The 20975-nt window shown below is 42.8% G+C and overlaps 1 protein-coding gene and 1 long non-coding RNA gene across 4 annotated transcripts in view; one reads left to right on the top strand and one right to left on the bottom strand.

Annotated features, from left to right (window-relative positions):
• CNBD2 (cyclic nucleotide binding domain containing 2) overlaps positions 1 to 20975 on the bottom strand; it is a 55596-nt gene that overhangs the window by 34215 nt on the left and 406 nt on the right. Inside the window, exons 2-4 of one of the 3 annotated variants that reach the window (XM_013053343.2) lie at positions 18805 to 18858; positions 5980 to 6117; positions 3555 to 3608 (exon numbers count right to left, since the gene is read on the bottom strand). In XM_013053343.2, the coding sequence (XP_012908797.2) occupies positions 3555 to 3608; positions 5980 to 6117; positions 18805 to 18858 (246 nt within the window). Of the gene's footprint in view, positions 1 to 3554; positions 3609 to 5979; positions 6118 to 9064; positions 9423 to 18804; positions 18859 to 20975 lie in introns of those variants that run through there. The other 2 variants (XM_004746513.3, XM_045084147.1) reach the window with 2 other exon arrangements.
• Positions 9334 to 20381, top strand: LOC101683431. Its single transcript, XR_199047.3, has 3 exons — positions 9334 to 9426; positions 13223 to 13333; positions 17687 to 20381. It is a non-coding gene; the product is annotated as an uncharacterized LOC101683431 (long non-coding RNA).

Below are 20975 nucleotides of genomic sequence, written 5' to 3'. Positions count from 1 at the left end.
CCCATCTTTTGTAGGTGCCAAGCTCACTTCTGTCCTGCAGTCCTTGCTTGGGCTGTTTTCTCTGCCTGGAATGTTCTTCCCCTGCATTTTCACATGGCTATAGCTGCTTCCTCCTCTTCATTCAGTTCTTAGCTCCTATATCACCACATACTCAGGGAGTCCCTACTGGATCATTTGACCTAAAATAGTAGGCCCCCTTCCCAGTAGTGTGTAGTTTCTGAATCACTTTTCCCCAAGTAATTCATACTTTCTGAAATGACCTCATTCTTTTTAAAAGATTAACTTATTTATTTGAGAGACAGAGAGAGTGCGCGTGCACACACACACACACACACACACACACACGTGAGTGAGTAGGGGGTGGTGCAGATGGAGAGGGAGAAGGAGACTCCTCACTGAGCAGGGAGCCCCATATGGGACTCCATCCCAGGACCCTGAAAGCATGACCTAAGCCAAAGGCAGATGCTTGACTGAGCCACCCAGGCACCCCTCTTTTTTGTTAATGTGTATATTATCTATAATTTCCCCATCCTACACACACACACACACACACACACACACACACTCTCACTCACTCTAGAACTGCACTATCCAAAATGGTAGCCATTAGCCACACGTGGCTATTGAAATTTAAATTAAATTAAATTAAAAAAATAAGTTCTGGGGCACCTGTGGCTCAGTTAGTTAAGTGTCTGCCTTCAGCTCAGGTTGTGATCCCAGGGTCCTGAGATCGAGCCCTACGTCAGGCTCCCCATTCTGCAGGGAGCCTGCTTCTCCCTCTCCCTCTGCCTGCAGCTCCCCCTGCTTGTACTCTCTCTTCTCTCTTTCTGTCAAATAAATAAACAAAATCTTTTTTTTTTTAATATTTTATTTATTTATTTGTCAGAGAGAGAGGGAGAGAGAGCAAGCACAGGCGGACAGAATGGCAGACAGAGGCAGAGGGAGAAGCAGGCTCCCTGCCAAGCAAGGAGCCCAATGTGGGACTCGATCCCAGGACGCTGGGATCATGACCTGAGCCGAAGGCAGCGGCTTAACCCACTGAGCCACCCAGGCGTCCTAAATAAACAAAATCTTAAAAAAAATTAAATTCCTCAGTCACACAAGCCACAAAGCGCAACATGGGTCTGTTGGCTACTATATTGGACAACACAACTGAACATTTCCATTATCTCAGAAAGTTCTATTGGACAAAGGTGTCCCAGAATATAAGCCCCAATAAAAACACAACAGTGGTTTCATCTATCTTATTTACCCCACTCTAGAAAAACATCTCGGGCACCTGGGTGGCTCAGTGGGTTAAGCCGCTGCCTTCGGCTCAGGTCATGCATGATCTCAGGGTCCTGGGATCGAGTCCCGCATCCAGCTCTCTGCTCAGCAGGGAGCCTGCTTCCCTCTCTCTCTCTCTGCCTGCCTCTCTGCCTACTTGTGATCTCTGTCTGTCAAATAAATAAATAAAATCTTTAAAAAAAAAAAAAAAGAAAAACATCTCACATGTGATGGGCACTCAACAAAATAAAAATTTATGGAAGGAATGAATGAATGCTGGCTAATTTCACATAACAGTAGTTCTCACAGAAGCAAAAAAGAAGTGGGACATGAGAAATTCTGGACAATAGTTCTGAAGCCTTGCATATCTCCTCAGAGGGGCAGTGTTGCTTAGTGATTAATAACACACAGGTTCTGGATGTCTGGGTGGCCCAGTCGGTTAAGCATGTGCCTTCAGCTCAGGTCATGATACTTGGGTCCTGGGACTGAGCCCCAAATCAGGCTTCCTGCCCAGCAGAGAGTCTGCTTCTCCCTCTGCCCTTCCCCCCATTCGTGCTCTCTCTCTCTCAAATAGATAAATAAAACCTTTTAAAAATTTTAAAAACAATAATGTGTAAAATCTAGTGCCATGTACCTGGGTTTGAAACTTGGCCTGCTCCTTCCTAGTTGTGTCTCCTGGGACAAGTCACATTTCCCTGAGCCTCAGTTCCCTATCTGAGAGCAGCAGAACCTGAATGTATAAATAGCAGGGCTAATACAAGTAAAGGGCTTATAATGGGCCTGGCTCCCAGCCTGGAACTATGGAAGCATTGATTTTTTTTTTTTTTTTTAAATTAAGTAGGCCTCTATCCCCAATGTGGAGCCCAACATGGGGCTTGAACTCATGATCCTGAGATAAAGATCTGAACTAAGATCAAGTCATATGTCAAGCAGTTGAGCCACAAGTGCCCTGTCTTGGCCATTTTTAAGATCTGAATCCAATCTTCTTCCTTCCTAACCCTCTCTTGCTATCAATAACCCATTGAGATTTCTATGATAGGGTTCATTTAGGACAAAACACAGATGACTCTGGTTTCTATGAATAAAACTGATTCTCCAGGCCCACTAGGGGCCCTAATTCTTTTAGGAAATCTCTCTCACCAACCCTCAACCCTTAGAAACTCCCTTCTCTGGATTCCCACAGAACTAACTCTGTTATTTAACTTCCCAGGTAACTTTCCTCACTTTTTTTTTTTTTTTTAAAGATTTTATTTATTTATTTTTCAGAGGGAGAGCGAGCACAGGCAGACAGAGTGGAAGGCAGAGTAAGAGGGAGAAGCAGGCTCCCCGCGGAGCAAGGAGCCCGATGTGGGACTCGATCCCAGGACTCTGGGATCATGACCTGAGCCGAAGGCAGCTGCTTAACCAACTGAGCCACCCAGGCGTCCCAACTTTCCTCACTTTAACTCCTACTTAGCTCCTTAAGGGAAGTTATACCACCTAGAATCCCCACAACCAGACACAGATCTAATAGAGCTGGTAAGAACTTCAAATCTTTCCTGTAATAGGTAGATCCCTTTCAAATTTAAATTAAATTTTGGGGCGCCTGGATAGCTGGGTCAGTTAAGTGTCTGCCTTCGGCTTAGGTCATGATCCCGGGGTCCTGGGATCGAGTCCCACATTGGGCTCCCTGCTCAGTGAAGAGCCTGCTTCTCCCTCTACCTTCCCCCTGCCCCTGCTTGTGCTAGCGCTCTCTCTCTCTCTCTCTCTCTCTCAAAAAAAATAAAATCTTTAAAATTTTTTAAATTAAATTTTAATTTAGTATCCAAGACTTAGTGAGAAGCCGGGAAAATAACAATTCTTGAAATTCAGAAAACATGTCACACAGTCCAAAGTCTCACTCAGATATAAAACATTCCCTTGCCAGAATGGCCATCTGACAGTCAGGGTGGGGAGGGTGGGTTGGTGTGCCCAGTGTCTCTCAGAGGGCTTGAGGCCGAGACAGAATTCACACACAGGTCAGGGCTCTCCCCACCACCCTGATTATTTCTCCTGTGTCTGGAGCTCTTACAGCCACTACTTTGCCTTTTGTTCCTTGTCCACGGGTGTAAGTACAGGAGCTCTCCCTGCTGGTTCTGCTCAGCTCTAAGGTGACAAATGGGTTCAAGGGTGCTCACAGCCCCAGAATGTCAGGCCTGGAATCTTGGGAACCCAGACTGGACCCACCTGTCCTGATACCCAACCCAGTGCCTTTTCCAGGCCTGATGCAGAAAGAAAATTCCCAGCAGCAAGGTCAGAGTTATGCATACCTCCTCTGCAACAAAGTCCATAGTATCAAACATGATTCGGCCTTGCCTCCTTTTCTGCCGGGGGAGAAGGGAAGAAGGGGGAGAAGAAATAGAATCAGCAAGACTACTCCTAGAATTTTGCACTGAAACCCTCCTCTCCCCTTCCGTGTGGTAGGCAGGAAGCCACGGGAACCGTCCTACTAGCTGGCCCTCTCATGTTGACTTCTGCTCAAAAGCCCCAACTCAGCCCCAGACTCGGGCCCAGTACTTACATGTCATTGTTGAGACAGAGAGAGAGGAGGAGGGGTGAGGATAAAGACAGAAAGGATGGAGAGAGAAAAGGAAGAGGAGGAAAGAAGCAAACTAATGGGAAAGTAGAGAGCGACACAAAGGGACAAAATGGAGGCATCGACGAAGCCAGGCTTCCCTAAGCGCCTGTCAGGAACCAGGCATGCTCATCTTCCTTCCTTACTCCATTTCATCCTCAGGACGGAGCAGGTATTACTGCGCCCCCTTTTGGACTCGAGGTGGGTGAAGGAACCTGCCCAAGGACCACACACTGAGTTATCAGTCCTCTTCTAGAGTATGGCCAGAAGAAGGAAGTGTAAAATGTCTTAAGGATGAACTAATCCAATTCTATCGCCTAACAGTTGCAGGGGGGATGTCGGAAGAGTAGGGGAAGAGGCGGGGGGCGAGGGGATGATATGCAGGAGAAGGCAGGGGGAAGGTGAGGGACATAAATAAGGCCCTGACCACCACCTGAGGGAAACCAAGATTTTTCCAACCACCTCTCTAGACATATCTCAGGTCCTCCCCATCCCAGAGCCCCATTTATAGCTTATGTGCCTGCGTGATGCATCTCAAGGAGGCCATGAAAGAAAGCAATGGTGTTCGAAAAGATCTGGATTCACAAGCTCTAATGAAAACTGGTCTGCGGCTCTCTTGACCCAATCCCACACTCCGGCCCCCTAACTCTCTGCCGAGCAGCCATAGGACCCCCTGAGGCTGCCCTGAAGAGGCTTCTGCTCTGCTCAAGTCTACTCTGCCCAACCAGTGTCATTAAGTTTCAGCCTCATGCTCCCCTGATGACAAGGCTGATCTGGGTCTTCAGTTTCCAAGTGCTCAGGCACCAGCCCACGTGTTCTGGTAACCAAAAACTCCTGGCCCCCTTGGCCCATTGCTTTACAACTTCATGATGAGGCCCTGAGTCAGAATGTCCTTCCTGACAGCGAACCTTGGTTCCCAGTTCCAATTCTTCCATTCCATCCCTTCCCAACTGATGGTCCAACCACAGGGCAGAATCTGTCTGTAGATTCATTTGGTTTGGTCAGCATAATGTCTTTAAAATATATGAATTTGAATATCTTCAGATGGGACACGTTCTTCTTTTCTGCAGACCCACAGGCCCCTACTCCCTGCTATACCTTAAACTCAGCCACACACACACACACAGTTACACCTGCTGGTCCTTCAGAGACCAATCCAAGATGGCCTCTCTTTCACCCATCACCACCACCATTTAGGACAATTTCCTGGAGTGAATCCCTGGGTGCATTTGGGAGGCAGGGCTAGTCACTCTGTGCACGACAGGAAAATGGGAAGAGTTCGTCCAGAGATTGGGAGAAACTTTGGGGCCCTGAATAGTAATGAAGATATCTTTGGGGATCTAGAACAGGTTAGCAGAATGGTGATCAACTTTTCTGAGCTGAAAAGTATGTATGATCTACCACTGGGATAAATTTTTTAATTTGAAATGGGGACCTTCTAGAAAATCTAGAAGCATGGCCTCCAGAGTGAGCAGGGCCCTGCATGTGTTCCTTTGCTTAAATGGAGGGGACAGGAAAGAAGGTAGAGAAGATGAACAGTGGTGGGCATTCAGAAAACCCTGACTCTAATGAGGCTTCTGGATTTTTCTGATTCTTTTGATCCCAGTTAGAATGAAGATGGCTTCTTCCCTTCTCCTTGTGTTTCTTTACACATGGAGGGAGTTGTGCTTTTAGAACACTACTAGTCCCTCTCCTTCCACATACAGAAGGAGTAACTTAAACTCCTTGGTGAATCTGGAAAAACTGGGTGAGATCATTCCATCTCCATCCCTCTGAGCCCACATTCTGCTCTGCTCTCCTCTGCTGTGAGTTTAGGGCAGGAGGCCCCGCTCCTGTAGTAGAAGTCTGCCATGGTCCAGCACTGCCCATGACTGGGCACATAAGGCTATCCAATTCTGAAGTTTAGTCTTAGGTCATCCTCTCACTTGATGATCTTCTCCAATAAAGTCTTCAATAAAATCACCTTCTCCAATAAAGTCTCATCATTCACAAAAGTGACAGTTGGGTTTCCCACCTGCTTTACCCCTTGTCTTCTCTCTGTTTGGTTCAGTCTGGGAAGTGAGGTGCTATTTACTGGACCCTCTTAAACCCTCCCAATCCTGCTAAGGCCAGCTGCTTACATCCCAGAAGGAAAAGATAGGGTGCTTTCTGTGAGCAGTCTCCACGATCTGATATTCCCGGAATCCCCTGAGGCCCTGGCGGAACATTTTACACACTCGGATCATCATAATGATATCCATGGTGAGCTGGTACAGCCCCTGTGGAAACAAAACAAATTAGATCAGTAGAAACCACCTGTTTTCAATAGCCACCCGCAGGCTGGATGGCGCTGACAAGGTGAAATGGGATAGGATTAAATGCAGGGGTATGCTCGAGCAATGGTAACATTTTCAGGAAGTCTTCAAGCCTGTTGAAATCATGTTGGTAGCCTGAAAATGTCCACAGCTGGGAGTATTTATGCCACAGAAACTGGCAACTCCGCTACAAACCTCCCTCCCCAGGAGCTGGTTGGAAAAACATCCTCCAGCCCAGTTCTAGTTAAATAACAAGTCCTTCACTTCAGTCCAGGAAACAGCACAAGAGACAGCAGGCAGCAAGGGGTGATGGAAAGAGCCTGGATTTTGGAATCAGATGGATCTGAGGGAAGAAAAGTCAAGCAGATGCAAGCCTTTGCTCGGCAAGCATTGCTGCCTTTGAAGAAAGAAGAAGGGGGCCATGAACCAAGGGATGTGAGTGGTCTCCAGAAGCTAGAGAAGTCCAGGAAATGAGATTCTTCCCTAAACCATCAAGAAAGGAAAGTGGTGATTCTGACACCTGGACTTTAGCCCAGGGAGACCCATGCCAGACTTCTAGCCTACATAAGATAATATCATTCGGGGACACCTGGGCGGCTCAGTGGGTTAAAGCCTTTGCCTTCAGCTCAGGTCATGATTTTAGGGTCCTGGGATGGAGCCCCACGCATCGGGCTCTCTGCTCAGCAGGGAGCCTGCTTCCTCCTCTCTCTCTGCCTGCCTCTCTGCCTCCTTGTGATCTCTGTCAAATAAATAAATAAAAATTTTTTTAAAAAGATAATATCATTCATCTTAAGCCAAGAGATTGTGTGATATGTTATAGCTGCAATAGGAAACTAATAAAACCACTCGTCCAAGCTAGGCCATCTGATCCCAGGCAACCTTTGAGCCTGGGAATTTGGACTTGGAACTGAGAACAAATCAGACTCTGTTTCCCAGCATGAATTTGGCAGTAAGGGCAGTCACCCTCTGCCTGCCAAGTAAATACAGGGGATAGGAAAACAAGTTCAACACCAAAGAGACAAATCCAGAATGTGAAACAATCTACAAGTCAACTAACCCAGTTTCTTAAGAGACATACAAATAAATGCAAAGTATGAACCTTTGGATCCTGATTCATAATAACAAGCTGTAAAAGCCATTATTTAGGGACAAATAAGGAAATTGGATATGCCTGGAGATTAGATGATATTAGGGATATTAGTGTTGGTTTTCTTAATATTATAGTGATGTTGTAATTATGTCCTTATTTTTAAGAAGTGTCATAAAAAATGCAACTTAGTGGTGCCTGGGTGACTCAGTCAAGTATCTGCGGCTCAGGTCATGATCTCAGGGTCCTGGGATTGAGCGTCACATCAGGCTCTCTGCTCAGCAGTGAGCCTGCTTCTCCCTCTCCCCTGTCTGTGCTCTCATGCTCTCTCTCTCTCAAATAAAAAAATCTTTGAAAAAAAAAAAAGGAACTTACTCTCAAATGATTCCACAAACACACACAAATAAGTAAAGCCAATATGGCAAAATGCTGACTGTTAGATCTAAGGAGTGATCATTATATTTCAACTTCTGTGTTTGAGAATCTCCATAAGGAAACAAATTCAAAAGCTAAAAACTTTCGTTAACTTTTGTTAATCAGGAGGTCAAAAAGAAAATGAAAAAACAAACTGAAGACTGGAAGAATACATTTGCTATGTACAGAATCAACAAAGGATTCCTATCCAAAATGACAAAGAGTAAGTATTACTGAAAAACTACCATCCAAAACTGCTTTTTTAAATTTTAAAAATTCTACAAATCAAAGAAAAAATTACAAATAACCCTAAAGGAAAAATGAGCAAAAGATAAGAACAGGTAATTCAAAGGGAAAATCCAAATCTCCTATAAATAATGAAAAGATTCTGAACATCACTAGAGATCATGGAAATGTAAATTAAAGCAACAACAAGATACCATTTTACACTTACCGGATTCGGGGAATGGGAGACATATCCCACGGACACTGAAAACAAGTGAAGTGTCCATCAATAGGGGAAGGTATTAACACATTACCGTACAGTCCCAGGACTGAACATAGTCCTAGAGCGCCACATGTCAGTGTGGGTAAAGCTCACACAATTTTGAATGGAAAAAAGGTTGAAAAAGGATGCCATTTAGGACACCATTTTTTAAAAATGTGCTATATACTATGTTGCTTATAAATACATACTTATGTAATAAATTTTTAAAATCTAGATAGGAAGGCTACACATCAACCTCAGGAAAGTGGTCCCCAGTGAGGAAGAAGGGAATGGGATGATGAGGAGCTTCACCAGTACCTGTAACACTTTCTTTAAAAACATTTGTATCTGAAGGAAATATGGGGATGGGTTTTATTAATAAAATTAATACTTATTAAATACCAATTTTCCACCAGGCACTATTCTAAGCCCTTTTGATATATCAACTTATTTCATCCTCAACAATAAATCAATGCAATAGATACTAATACTGTCATCTGTCACCCTTTACAGAAGGGAAAATAGGCACAGCAAATGAAGTAACTTGACTCATACTAATATTAGTCATATGACTAATAGGTGATGGGGATTTGAACCCAGGCTGGCTGGCTCCAGGATCCACAGGCTCAACCTATCACTCTATCCTGCTGCCAGGCCTTATTCGCTCTGGATCTCATAACAGCAGGAAGGATGGGTACAGAGGAGTTCTTAGGGGCTCAGAGTATAGCCTATGACATGCCAGTGTCAAGGGGACAGCCATCTACAAAGAACAGGTCAGAATTCAGTCTTTCTGAAGCCTAACTTGGACTCTATTCTTTGTGTCATGCCATGAATCCAGAAGATACAGAGTAGGCCTTCTCTTACACCTGCCCCTCCATTCCTCAAAATACCACTCTTCCCTCAGAACCCTTGACACTCCTCACCAGTTCCTTCTTCAAGATTTGCCACGTATAAGACACCATATATCTCCTCATGGTTCCTGACTGGCAAATGGCACAACTAGCCCCTTTGCCTTTCAAGGGTAGGACCACAGATCCTTCCCAAACAATCTACTTATATTAGAAACAAATAGCTTCCCTTGGTGGCAAGGTAGGAGTTTCTCTCCACTCCTCACCAATAACTTCTGGAAGCTTTGTTCTGAGAAACTGTCATTCTCAGAATCTCCTTATATCACAATGGAGGATTCTGGAAGAGAAGGCAGTGAGAAGGAATTACAATCTGGGAGTCTAACATTCATTGAGCACCCAAAGGCATGATCTTAGTTAATCCTCACAACTACCACAAGGTAAGTGTTCTCACACCCACTCCATACATAAGAATGAGGCTCCAGGGCGCCTGGGTGGCTCAGTGGGTTAAGCCGCTGCCTTCGGCTCAGGTCATGATCTCAGGGTCCTGGGATCGAGTCCCGCATCAGGCTCTCTGCTCAGCAGGGAGCCTGCTTTTCTCACCCTGCCTCCACTACTCTGTCAAATAAGAATCTTAAAAAAAAAAAAAAAAAGAATGAGGCCAAGTAGCTAACTGATTGCCAGTTGTGAGGCCATCTTAAAGGAGGAGCTTCTGGGTTCAGAACAGGCGCACCCAACACCTCAGCCTAGGAGGCTCTCCAACGCTTAGAACTTGGAGACCCTCCAGTGTGGGTACATGACGCTGTCCTATAAATGTTGGCAAATCAGCAAATCAGGAACACTTGGAAAATCAGAAGTCCTCAGCTAAATGGGGTGCCAAATGTTAAAAGGAACTCAGTGACTAGAACTCAGTGACCCTGAGGTCCTTCCAAAAGTAGAGAATATAGGATTTAAAGTACTGCTGTCTGGGGTGCCTGGGTGGCTCAATGGGTTAAAGCCTCTGCTTCGGCTCAGGTCATGATTCCAGGGTCCTGAGATCAAGCCCCACATCCGGTTTTCTGCTCAACAGGGAGCCTGCTTCCCTTCCTCTCTCTCTGCCTGCCTTTCTACCTACTTGTGATCTCTGTCAAATAAATAAATAAAATCTTTAAAAACAAAAAAAAAAAAAACAAAGTACTGCTGTCTACTAGATTAAAGATGGCAGCTAATGATCGGAATTTGCTTTTATATGAGAATCTTTTTTTTTTTTTTAAGATTTTATTTATTTATTTGACAGAGATTACAAGTAGGCAGAAAGGCAGGCAGAGACAGAGAGAGGGAGAAGCAGGCTTCCTGCTGAGCAGAGAGCCTGATGCGGGGCTTGATCCCAGGACCCTGGAATCATGACCTGAGCTGAAGGCAGAGGTCATGCAGGTGCCCCCTATATGAGAATCTTTAAAAAAAAACTATGACCTCAAGTATTGCCTGATTGGCCATTCCTATCCAGCTAGGCCTATCGCCAACCTTCTCCCAACTGATAGCCAAACGGAAGGACACTGAACACAGTGAAGACAGCCTGACAGCCAGGAAGACTCAAGCTCTGAATTACTAAATTCAAAGGCCACCACTCCTAGAGTGAGACAATGACCACTTACAGAGATGAGAAGAGACAGAATTGGGTTTTTTTCCTCCTCTTGCTTAGAGAAAAAATCGCAAAGAACTCAGGGAGAAACAGAATAAAAAAGTTTCAGAGAGAAAAAGAGAGAAGCAGTGTGGATTTTTTGCCTCCTCTACCACAGACCAGGTTTAAGGAAGGAAATACAAAAGTTTAGGGGCTTTCTGAAACAAACTACTGGGGATGGGGAAGGCAAGAAAGATAGCAGGAGGTGGCTATAGACAGGGAGGTATCCAATCAGTCCTCTGAGCTGCCTGAGATGCAAGTGACATGAAGAGGACCCAGACCAACAAGGGTCATTGGATGATGCCAGTAAGTAGGGCCAAGACCCTGATGAGACACTGAAATTAGACACTTCTCATCTCCCCTCTTGCCAGCAGTGATTGTATAATTTCTGGAGGAACTGGATCAGTGTTAGGGAGAAAGAGGCAGGAAGTTTGGAGAACTCTGAACTGGCCTAAGATGAATCAATCAGTCTGAAATTACATCCCCTCAAAATTACTGAATTGGACCTCAATTTACCTGAAGACATCTAAATTGTCTAGTAGGAGGCAGGTGGGGACACAGTACAAACATTAAAGTCAGCTCTAGAAATTAAGGAAATGTTGGGCACCTGCGTGATTTGGTTAAGTGTCTGCATTCAACTCATGATCCTAGGGTCCTGGGATTGAGTCCTGTGTTGGGTTCCCTGCTCAATGGAGAGTCTAATTTTCCCTCTCCCTCTGCGTCTCCCCCCATTCGTGCTCGTTCTCCCACAAATAATTAAATAAAAAAAATTTTTTTTAATTAAGGAAGTGTCATTGCTATCCCAGTTTCTTTTCTTTTCTTTTTTTTTCTTTTAAGATTTTATTTATTTGACAGAACACACACATGGGGAGCGGGAGAGGAAGAAGCAGGCTTTCTGCTGATCAGGGAGCCCAATGCAGGGCTCCATCCCAGGACCCTGGGGCCATGACCTGAGCCAAAGGCAGACACTTAACAACTGAGCCACCCAGATGCCCCTCTGTCCTAGTTTCTAATCTTACGATTGAACTGTTGTAGAATAGAATGTCAGAAAGGGCATTGGCCCTATTCTTATGTGATCTTGGGTAAATTACTTAAGCACACTGGGCCTCACTTTCCTCTTTTTAAACTGAGTTAGAGTCAATTCCACAAATAATTTCCTTTCTTTTTTAAAGGATTTATTTATTTATTTATTTATTTATTTGAGAGAAAGCTTGAGCAGGGGAAGGGGCAGAGGCAGAGAGAAAGAATCTTAAGCAGACTCCCCGCTGAGCACAAAGTCTAAGGTGGGGATCAATCCCAGGACCCTGAGATCATGACCTGAGCTGAAATCAAGAGTCAGACACTTGGGGCACCTGGGTGGCTCAGTGGGTTAAGCCGCTGCCTTCGGCTCAGGTCATGATCTCAGGGTTCTGGGATTGAGCCCCACATCGGGCTCTCTGACCGGGGAGTCTGCTGAGATCTCTCTGCCTATTGATCTCTGTCTGTCAAATAAATAAAATCTTTAAAAAAAAAAAAAGAGTCAGACACTTAACCAACTGAGGCACCCTGGGGCCCCAAATAATTTCAAGATAAGATCCTTATTGTTTTGCTAATTATAAGAGTTATGCAACAGACATTTATAGAGCTTCAACTAGATGCAAAGCTTGAAAGGTGAAGACACCGTCTCTGCTCACGGTCTCTGTTCACGATATTGAGGGGATGGAAACTATAGCCATAAGAGAAAGTCGCACTAAAATAAAACTATAAAGATAAGTGAAGAAAGGGCAGGGCCTGATCAGAAAGCACGAGATGTGGCTGCAATATGAGATACCCAGGGGGTACAGCAAGAAGTGAAGTTGTGGGGCACCTGGGTGGCTCAGTGGGTTAAAGCCTCTGCCTTCGGCTCAGGTCATGATCCCAGAGCCCCACATCGAGCTTTCTTCTCAGCAGGGAGCCTGCTTCCCCCTCTCTCTCTGCCTGCCTCTCTGCCTACTTGTGATATCTGTCTGTCAAATAAATAAATAAAATCTTTTTTTTAAAAAAAAAAAAGAAGTGACCGACTGCCATGCTTTAGAGCCCTGCAGCTGCCAAGCTCCATCTTGTTCACTCACACAAAACCTTTGTCAGAAGGTCAAGCTTTGCTGATGACCCTAAGAGACTTCCTGCCAGCCTGGAATTCTACTCTAGTCCCTTCCCCATGCACACCTCCAACAAACAGCTGGTCCAGAAAGAACTCACTTCATTTAAAGGAGACTTATAATAAAAAAATAAATAGCACCAGACCCATATATTACAGAAAAGTGAAGAAGGAGGGGGCAGGGAACAAGAAAAACAAATGGCAGATGAAAGGCACTCACAGAAAAAAAAAAAAAATTAACATGAAACAGATGATAATCAGGAACCACAAAGAACTCAAAGGGCTTAATACATTTCAAAACGAGTTCAAAGCAAGATGCAATAGTTGAAAAAGATGATGAAGCAACTGGAGGAGATGGGCATTGGCAGAGCTCAGGAAGGAAGTGGGTGTGGTTTTTTTTTTTTTTTAAACAAACAAAAAAAAAATGTCCGAACATTTATTTTTATTTATTTCATTTCAGAAACATCAAAAAGGTAGCCTTGCTGAATACAGAGGCCAGGACTGCAAAAAGCAAGTGAGGGAGTTGTCAATGAACACGTAAAAAGGAATGAAGAAATACTATTATTAAAAGGTATGGAAGGGCGCCTGGGTGGCTCAGTGGGTTAAAGCCTCTGCCTTTGGGTTCTAGGATCCAGCCTCACATCAGGTGCTCTGCTCAGCAGGGAGCTGGCTTCCTCCTCTCTCTCTGCCTGCCTCTCTGCCTACTTGTGATCTCTGTTGGTCAAATAAATAAATAAAATCTTAAAAAAAAAATAAGTAAAAGGTATGGAAATACAGAGGAAAAGGGAGTAGGTTAAGTACATGGGGTTCTTCAACTTATAGAGATGTAAATTTTTTTTTTTTTTAGATTTTAGTTTTAAGGGGGTGCCTGGATGGCTCAGTAGGTTAAGCATCTGCATTTGGTTTGGGTCATGATCCCAGGGTTTTGGGATTAAGCCCTGCTCAGGGGGAGAGTCTGCTTCTCCCCTTCCCTCTGCCCCTCCCTACAAATGTGCTCTCTCTCTCTCTCTCTCTCTCTCTCGCTCACTCTCAAATAAATAAATCTTTAAAATATTTATTTTTAAGTAATCTCTATACCCAACATAGAGCTCAAACTTACAACCCCAAGATCTAGAGTTGCATGCTCTACCAACTGAGCCAGCCAGGCTCCCCTATAGCTGTAAATTTTAAAACACATTTTAAACCTGATAAACCAAGAAAAAGATGTATAAGCCTATTTAAAGATAAAAAGGAAACTACCAGTAATAATTAAAACTGGAGAGAAAGGATGAGAAAAGGAGTATAAAGATTACTCTTTTTTGACTTTTGAATTTTATACTAGGCATATATATATATATATATATATGTATAAATATATATATGAACAGGTAATATATATATATCACTTGTTAAAATGAATGCATCAATTTTTAATTTTTTTAATTTAAGTAAACTTTATCCTTAATGTAGGGCTTGAACTCATGACCCCAAGATATGTGTCACATGCTCTACTGACTGAGCCAGCCAGGCGCCCCTAAATGCATCAATGCTTAAGTAAATTAACAAAATTAGTGCAGTGCAATAAGCAATGCAGCTACTTGTAGAGCACACAATAAAAACAGGTTCATTGAATTCTAGAAACTAGCAGGGTTGCAATTAAATAGAAGTAAGTGAAAGGAGAAAATGACAAAAGGATTATAAAGTACCCAGTTCTACTTCTGGGTATATATTTGGAGGAATTAATAGCACAGGCTCAAAAAGATATGTGTATCCCAATGTTCATAGCAGTATTATTTACCATAGTTAAAAGGCAGAAAAACCCAAATGGTCATTGACAAATAAATAAGCAAAATGTGCTACATATATAATGGAATATTAGCCTTAAAAAGGAAGGACATTCTGATACATGCTATAATATTGAGGAAACTTGGAAACATTGGAACTTGGAAACAAGTCAGACAAAAAAGGACAAATATTATAGAATTCCATTTATATGAGGTTTCTACAAGAGTCATATTCATAGAGACAGACAATAGATTGGTGGTTACTGTGGGCTGGGAAGAGGAGTGAATGGGGAGTTATTATCTCAGTACAGAGCTTCAGCAGCTGGGGAAGATGAAAATTTGCTGGCAACAGATGGTAGTGATGGTTACAGGACAATGTGAATATACTTAATGCCATTGAACTATATACTTAAAGATGGTTAAAACAGTAAATTTTTTGTATATTTTAGCAAAATGTTTAAGTTTAAAAAACAAAAAACACAATGTTCTCCTTCCCCCTCCATGCTTAAATGATTGTCTAGAAGCCATTAGGTGCGACCAGCCATGGTAGGCATCTGCTTGGGGATGATGGAGGCTGTGGTTGGCAAGTAGATAGTGATGGAGCACTGGGCAGGGTAAGGAGGATGGGAGATGGAAACAACAGGAGAAGAAGATCATGAGAGCCAGTTTCTCTCTGTTGAGAAAGAGAATTAAATGTATGGAAAGGGAGAAAACTAGAATAAAACCTATGGTGTTGAACTTGAGTTGAAGATGTTGGTGTGAACACATGGATTTTAATATATATATACACTGATATAGAAATAGGCATATAAATATATATAGTTAAAATGACAAAAATTCAACTGAGGAAATTTGAACATCTAATTGGCTTTATCAAACAATTCCTAAATCATGGAACACTTACTCTAGTCAGCAGAGAATCTCTGAAGAATTATGCGAAATAGCTTTCATAGAGAGGAGTGTGAGACAAGCAAGTCCCTAGCAAAGGAAACATGAAGGTCATTAGAAGAAAGTAAGAGTTCAAGATGATGGCTTCTCATTGGATGAACCAACCACAGCACTTTCCATTGGCTGGGCTTGTTGCTGGGCCAGAAGAATATCTTCCTTCTGCTAGAGTAGTGAAGTTGTAACCCCTTCCTGTTGGAGATGCAAGGTACCTCTCCTCCTGTTTGGGGTAACTGGCCACAGGTGGTTGTGTGAAAGCTCTCCCTACAAGCCTTCCCAAGTCCAACTTTAGTTGAGGTTTCGTTTATTAACTTTCCTGGTACTTTTCCTCACTCTGTTCATGAGGGAGCCTAGGAGCAGCGATTATCCCAACAGCAATGAACAAACCCAGTGTCCAAATCTTGGTTTTTCTTCCTTTCTTTCTCTTTCTCTCTTTCTTCTTCTCCCCCCCCCCCCCAAATCTTAGTTTCTAAACACCATTCTCCAATAAAAGAACAAGGGTTTCTTGGAGAAATGGCTGATTAAAAGAGCTGGGTTAGGGGCGCCTGGGTGGCTCAGTGGGTTAAGCCGCTGCCTTCGGCTCAGGTCATGATCTCAGGGTCCTCGGATCGAGTCCCGCATCGGGCTCTCTGCTCAGCGGGGAGCCTGCTTCCCCCCCCCCCCCCCTGCCTGCCTCTCCATCTACTTGTGATTTCTCTCTGTCAATAAATAAAATCTGGGCGCCTGGGTGGCTCAGTGGGTTAAGCCGCTGCCTTCGGCTCAGGTCATGATCTCAGGGTCCTGAGATCGAGTCCCGCATCGGGCTCTCTGCTCGGCGGGGAGCCTGCTTCCCTCTCTCTCTCTCTCTCTGCCTGCCTCTCCATCTACTTGTGATTTCTCTCTGTCAAATAAATAAATAAAATCTTAAAAAAAAAAAAAAAAAAGAGTGGGTTAGGGAAGGTACAAGATGTGCTGGAAAGTATGGAAATTTTCCAAAAAAATGATGGGGATGTGTCAAAACGACATAGAAGGAGCACTTGGGTGGCTCAGTGGGTTAATCCTCTGCCTTCGGTTCAGGTCATGATCTCAGGGTCCTGGTATTGAGCCCTGCATCAGGCTCCCTGCTGAGCAGAGAGCTGCTTCCCTCCCTCTCTGCCTGCCTCTCTGCCTACTTGTGATCTCTATCAAAAAAATAAGTAAAACCTTAAAAAAAAAAAAAAAAAAAGAAATCAGCCTGAAGGGATTCTTACTGGTCAAATACAGGGTAATTTGGGCATCAGAAAAAATAATGAATTCCAGTGGCAACCAGGATGCAGTAACCCACTACAGGCATTCTCCTCTGTCCACTGTAACCAAAACTTTGGATAAAACAACACTTGGGACTCTTACAAGTAAATAATGGCAAGTGTAATGGGGTGGGGGGTAGATCGTAAAAATGAAAAAAAAAAAAAAAAAGCCCCAGTGGGGGTGAGTTTCTTGGTTAAATGAAGCCATAGGATACAAGTCATTAGACAAAAATCAATTTGTATTTCTATATAATACTGAACAATTAGAAACTGAAAATTTTAAAACATTTTAGTAGCACTAAAAACATGAAATACTTAGGTATAAAGGTAATACATGAAGATTCTGTATGCTGAAAACAATAAAACACTGATGTATGAAATTAAAGAATATCTAAATAATACCAGATCTGCTACCAGTTCCTTTACACATATTTTCTCTTTGACTCCTCAGAGTCATTCTGTGTGGTAGTTACTACCCCCAGGCTCGTAAAGGGTTTGACTTACTTAAGGCCATATGATAAAAGAATTCATAGCAGCTTCACTTTGGAATAGCCCCGAACTGGAAATAACTTAAATGTCTCAACCAGCGACTGGCTAAGCAAACCATGGTACATCCACACCATGGCTTATTATTCAGTAATAAAAATAAATAAACTATGAAACATATAAAACAAGCTAGATGAATATCTAGGGAATTATTCTAAGTGCAGAAAGCCAGTCCCAAATGGTTACACACTCTATGACTCTATTTATATAACATCTTTGAAATGACAAAATTAAAGAGATGAACAGATTAGTGTTGCCTGTGGCTAGAGATGGGGGGTAGGGGAGAGGGAAGGGTGTAATTATAAAGTGGTAGCATGAGGGACTGTCAGAACTAGACCTCAAGACCTGACCTTTGCTGCCTACCTACTTGAACTCACCAAACTCTGTTCCACATTTTTCTTTAAGCTCTTCTTTCCAGCTTATCTCTTTAACTCTGGCAAAAGACCCAAAGGCAGAGCATCCTGTGATGGAAACTGAAAACCCTCAAGCAGTAAGGACTGCCTGGACAAAATGCTACAGCTGGCCCAGACCACCCAGATCAGTTTGAACTTAACCCCTGACCAACACATGTGCAGATGGGCCCTGGAGTGATCAACTGTTACCTTTATCTCACTATAATACAAAAATCTCCACTCAAAGAGGAGCAAACCTCATTTACATAATACACAATTCATGTATAGGCATGTTTCCCTTAAAGCGCACACATAACTTTGTGCCATCTTGATGACAAGGCTCTCCTATCTAAATAGTCATCCTAACCCTAAAAAAAGGAATCCATTCACCCTTGCTCAAAGAGTCACAGCTTTGGAAGTTATTACCTGTGATCTCCTTATTGCTACAAACATAGTTTACATTGTGAGAGCACTCTATGTGGTATAGTTTCTACCTGTGATCTCCCAAGGTTTAAACTCACTTTAGTTCAGTTACAGGAACTTAGCGGTTACCAAACATTTCTGGATACTGATTGTGGCACAGGTGCATGAATCTACATTTAATAAAATTTCATGGGCCTATACATATACACAATTAAGCACTTCTGAATAAACTCTTTAGATTGCATCATCAATTTCCTGGTGTTGATAGGGTACTATGATTGTGCAAGATGTCACCACTGGGGAAGACTGGGTGAAGTGTTCATGAGACCTCTCTGTACTATTTTTGCAACTTCCTATGAAGCCATAATTTTTTCCAAATAAAAAGCCTTTATATCTAGGCTTCTTTCTATACTGCAACCCCCAACAATATGTCATTAAAAGACACCCGTCTCTGAAAAGAGTATGGGAATCATATTAGTGCTCCCCTTCATAGATGAAACCCACTACTTTTCCTCTTTTCCTTGATTCAATATTTACTCAGAGTCCAGCTGGAAATCAGGCCTTGTGTTGGAAGCTAAATGATAGGAGATACATGATCTATAATCCCTTCCCAAGAAAGCTCCCAACCTAGTGCTAATGAGAAGGCCTAATATGTTAAGAACACTGGACTACAAGTGAAAAGAATTCTGTCCTCATGGAACCACTTACTAGGTATTTTAGTTTGGACCAATCCATTTCCTCTTGTTGTGCTGACTTCTTAACCTGCAAAATTCGGGAGAATGGAATACATATGAATATATTTTAAACTTAACCTGGGTCCTGTGGGTGGGTTCAAGGACACCTGGAAATCACCTGAAATCATATGCATAAGTATGTAGGATAATTTCAGAAGATGTATTTTAACCTTTTTTTTTTTTTAGATTCTGGGGGTTTGCTCACCCATAGAGTTTAGAATAACTGCATCTAACTTTTGGATTTAATGTCAATGTGCTCTTTCATTGTAACATTCCACAATTCTAATAGATCTAATAGATCTCCAAGATCTCTCCATTTCTAATACTCCACGATTCTAATCGGGATGCAAGAAATGGACTAGAGAGCTAACATTCTGTGATTCCATGGACAAGAGTTCATTCCCTTCCTTGACAGAACGATAAAACTTTCAACATGAAATTCTAGACAGTCTATGATTTAACCTCCAAATGACCTTCCAACCTCAGCTTTCATCCCTTTCCCAGACCCTGGCCACTCCCCTCGGAGTAATCTGCAGTTTCGTTCCCATTCAGTCTGTGCCTTGGCACAGGCAATGCCTTTTACCTGGACTGCCCCTAGATCTACCCTTTTTCTTGAGTATCATCTTGAAGTTCTCCTCCCCAGTGAATTCTTCCATGACCCTTCATCCTTGCAGCAAGGTTTGATGTGCTCCCTTAAACCTGGGTTTCTGACTGCCTGCTACTACCCAGGGAATAGGACTATTGGTTCACTCAGGGCACTGAACCAAAAATGCCAAGAGGCAAGGGAGAGTAAGTAAAGGTTTGAAACTAGTTGGTATAGCAAACTCTAGACCCATTTTCCACCTCTGGAAATAAAAATATCAGCTCTAAGGAAAACCACATCCTGAGAGCAAAAGTAATTTAAAAGAAAAAATAGTAAATGTAAACAGCATTCTGTTTACAAACAGACAAAAAGAGTGGTGAGGATTGAGGCCATCTGGGACAGAGTATCTTCACCTCCACCTACTTGTTGATAGGAATGTAAGTGGAACCACTGTGGTCAGCACACCTACTTTTTCAAGAAAAGCTGGAAATCCAGATTTGCATGTGAAATTTCCCAATTTTAAGTGTCAATAGCTAAAAAAATATTCAAGACCCATTGCAATGACTTTCAAGGTTTTCAAACTGTGAAAAATGTTTTGTGAGGATCCACTTCCACCCATCCAAGAGAGCACACCCTATGGGGGAGGCAAGTTTTATATCAGGGCTGCTGGTGTATTGCTAGTTGTTAAACACACCAACTTCTTCTGCAGAGAGCTCAGACAAAACCTTTCATATGAGGCCTCTGTCCCTCTCTGGGTCTTCGTTTCTCCATCCATAAAATGGCAATACAAAATACAACTGTCAAACAGAATATATCACTTAAGGGTTATCAGAGCTACATGCTTTTATCTGCATCATCACACTGGATTCTCATAAATTCTATGAGGTAAGCTGTATTACCTTCACATTTTACAGATAAAAAAAAAAATGCAGCTCAGAGATAGCAACTTACCTAATGAAGACAACACCAAACATATAAAAAGCCCTCTCCTTCAAAGGGCTTTACTGATTTAGTTCTCTCAAGTCTGACCTAAGGCAAATAAACCCTGAAATGGGGATTCCATCAAGGCTGCCTGACTCCACACATATAATTTCAATTTGTCTAGTAGCCACATTTAAAAAGTAAAATGACACAGGTTAATTTTAATAATACACTTTATTTGACCCAACATATGCAAAATACTATCAATCTAACATCGACATAAAAAAATAGAGCTATTTTACTCTTTTTTGTACTAAATCGTGGGTGTATTTTAGATCACAACACATCGTAATTCCGACTAGCCACATTTCAAAGGTCCATGCCTATGGGGCAAGGCACTTACTAATCTTAATGTTAAAAGCAGAACCCAGAGAGGCACCTGTCCCTTGGTTTCAAAGGACACGCAAAATACAATAATGGCACACAGTTCTTGAGCATATAGCTTGTGCCATGGGAGGAGCGAGTCTTATTATGTGTGTTGGGGATCTTCATACTTTATATTTTGTCATCCTCGCAACAAGGTGAATGCCACTGCCCTCTTTTGACGGAAAGAGGACTTCCACGTGTCAGGGCCTCCCCCA

Source organism: Mustela putorius, unplaced genomic scaffold, assembly GCF_011764305.1.
Source record: "Mustela putorius furo isolate JIRA1106 unplaced genomic scaffold, ASM1176430v1.1 tig00000743_pilon_pilon_pilon, whole genome shotgun sequence".
Lineage (NCBI taxonomy): Eukaryota > Metazoa > Chordata > Mammalia > Carnivora > Mustelidae > Mustela > Mustela putorius.
Note: the sequence above shows the minus strand (reverse complement) of the source record. Positions and strands in the feature narration are given on the sequence as shown.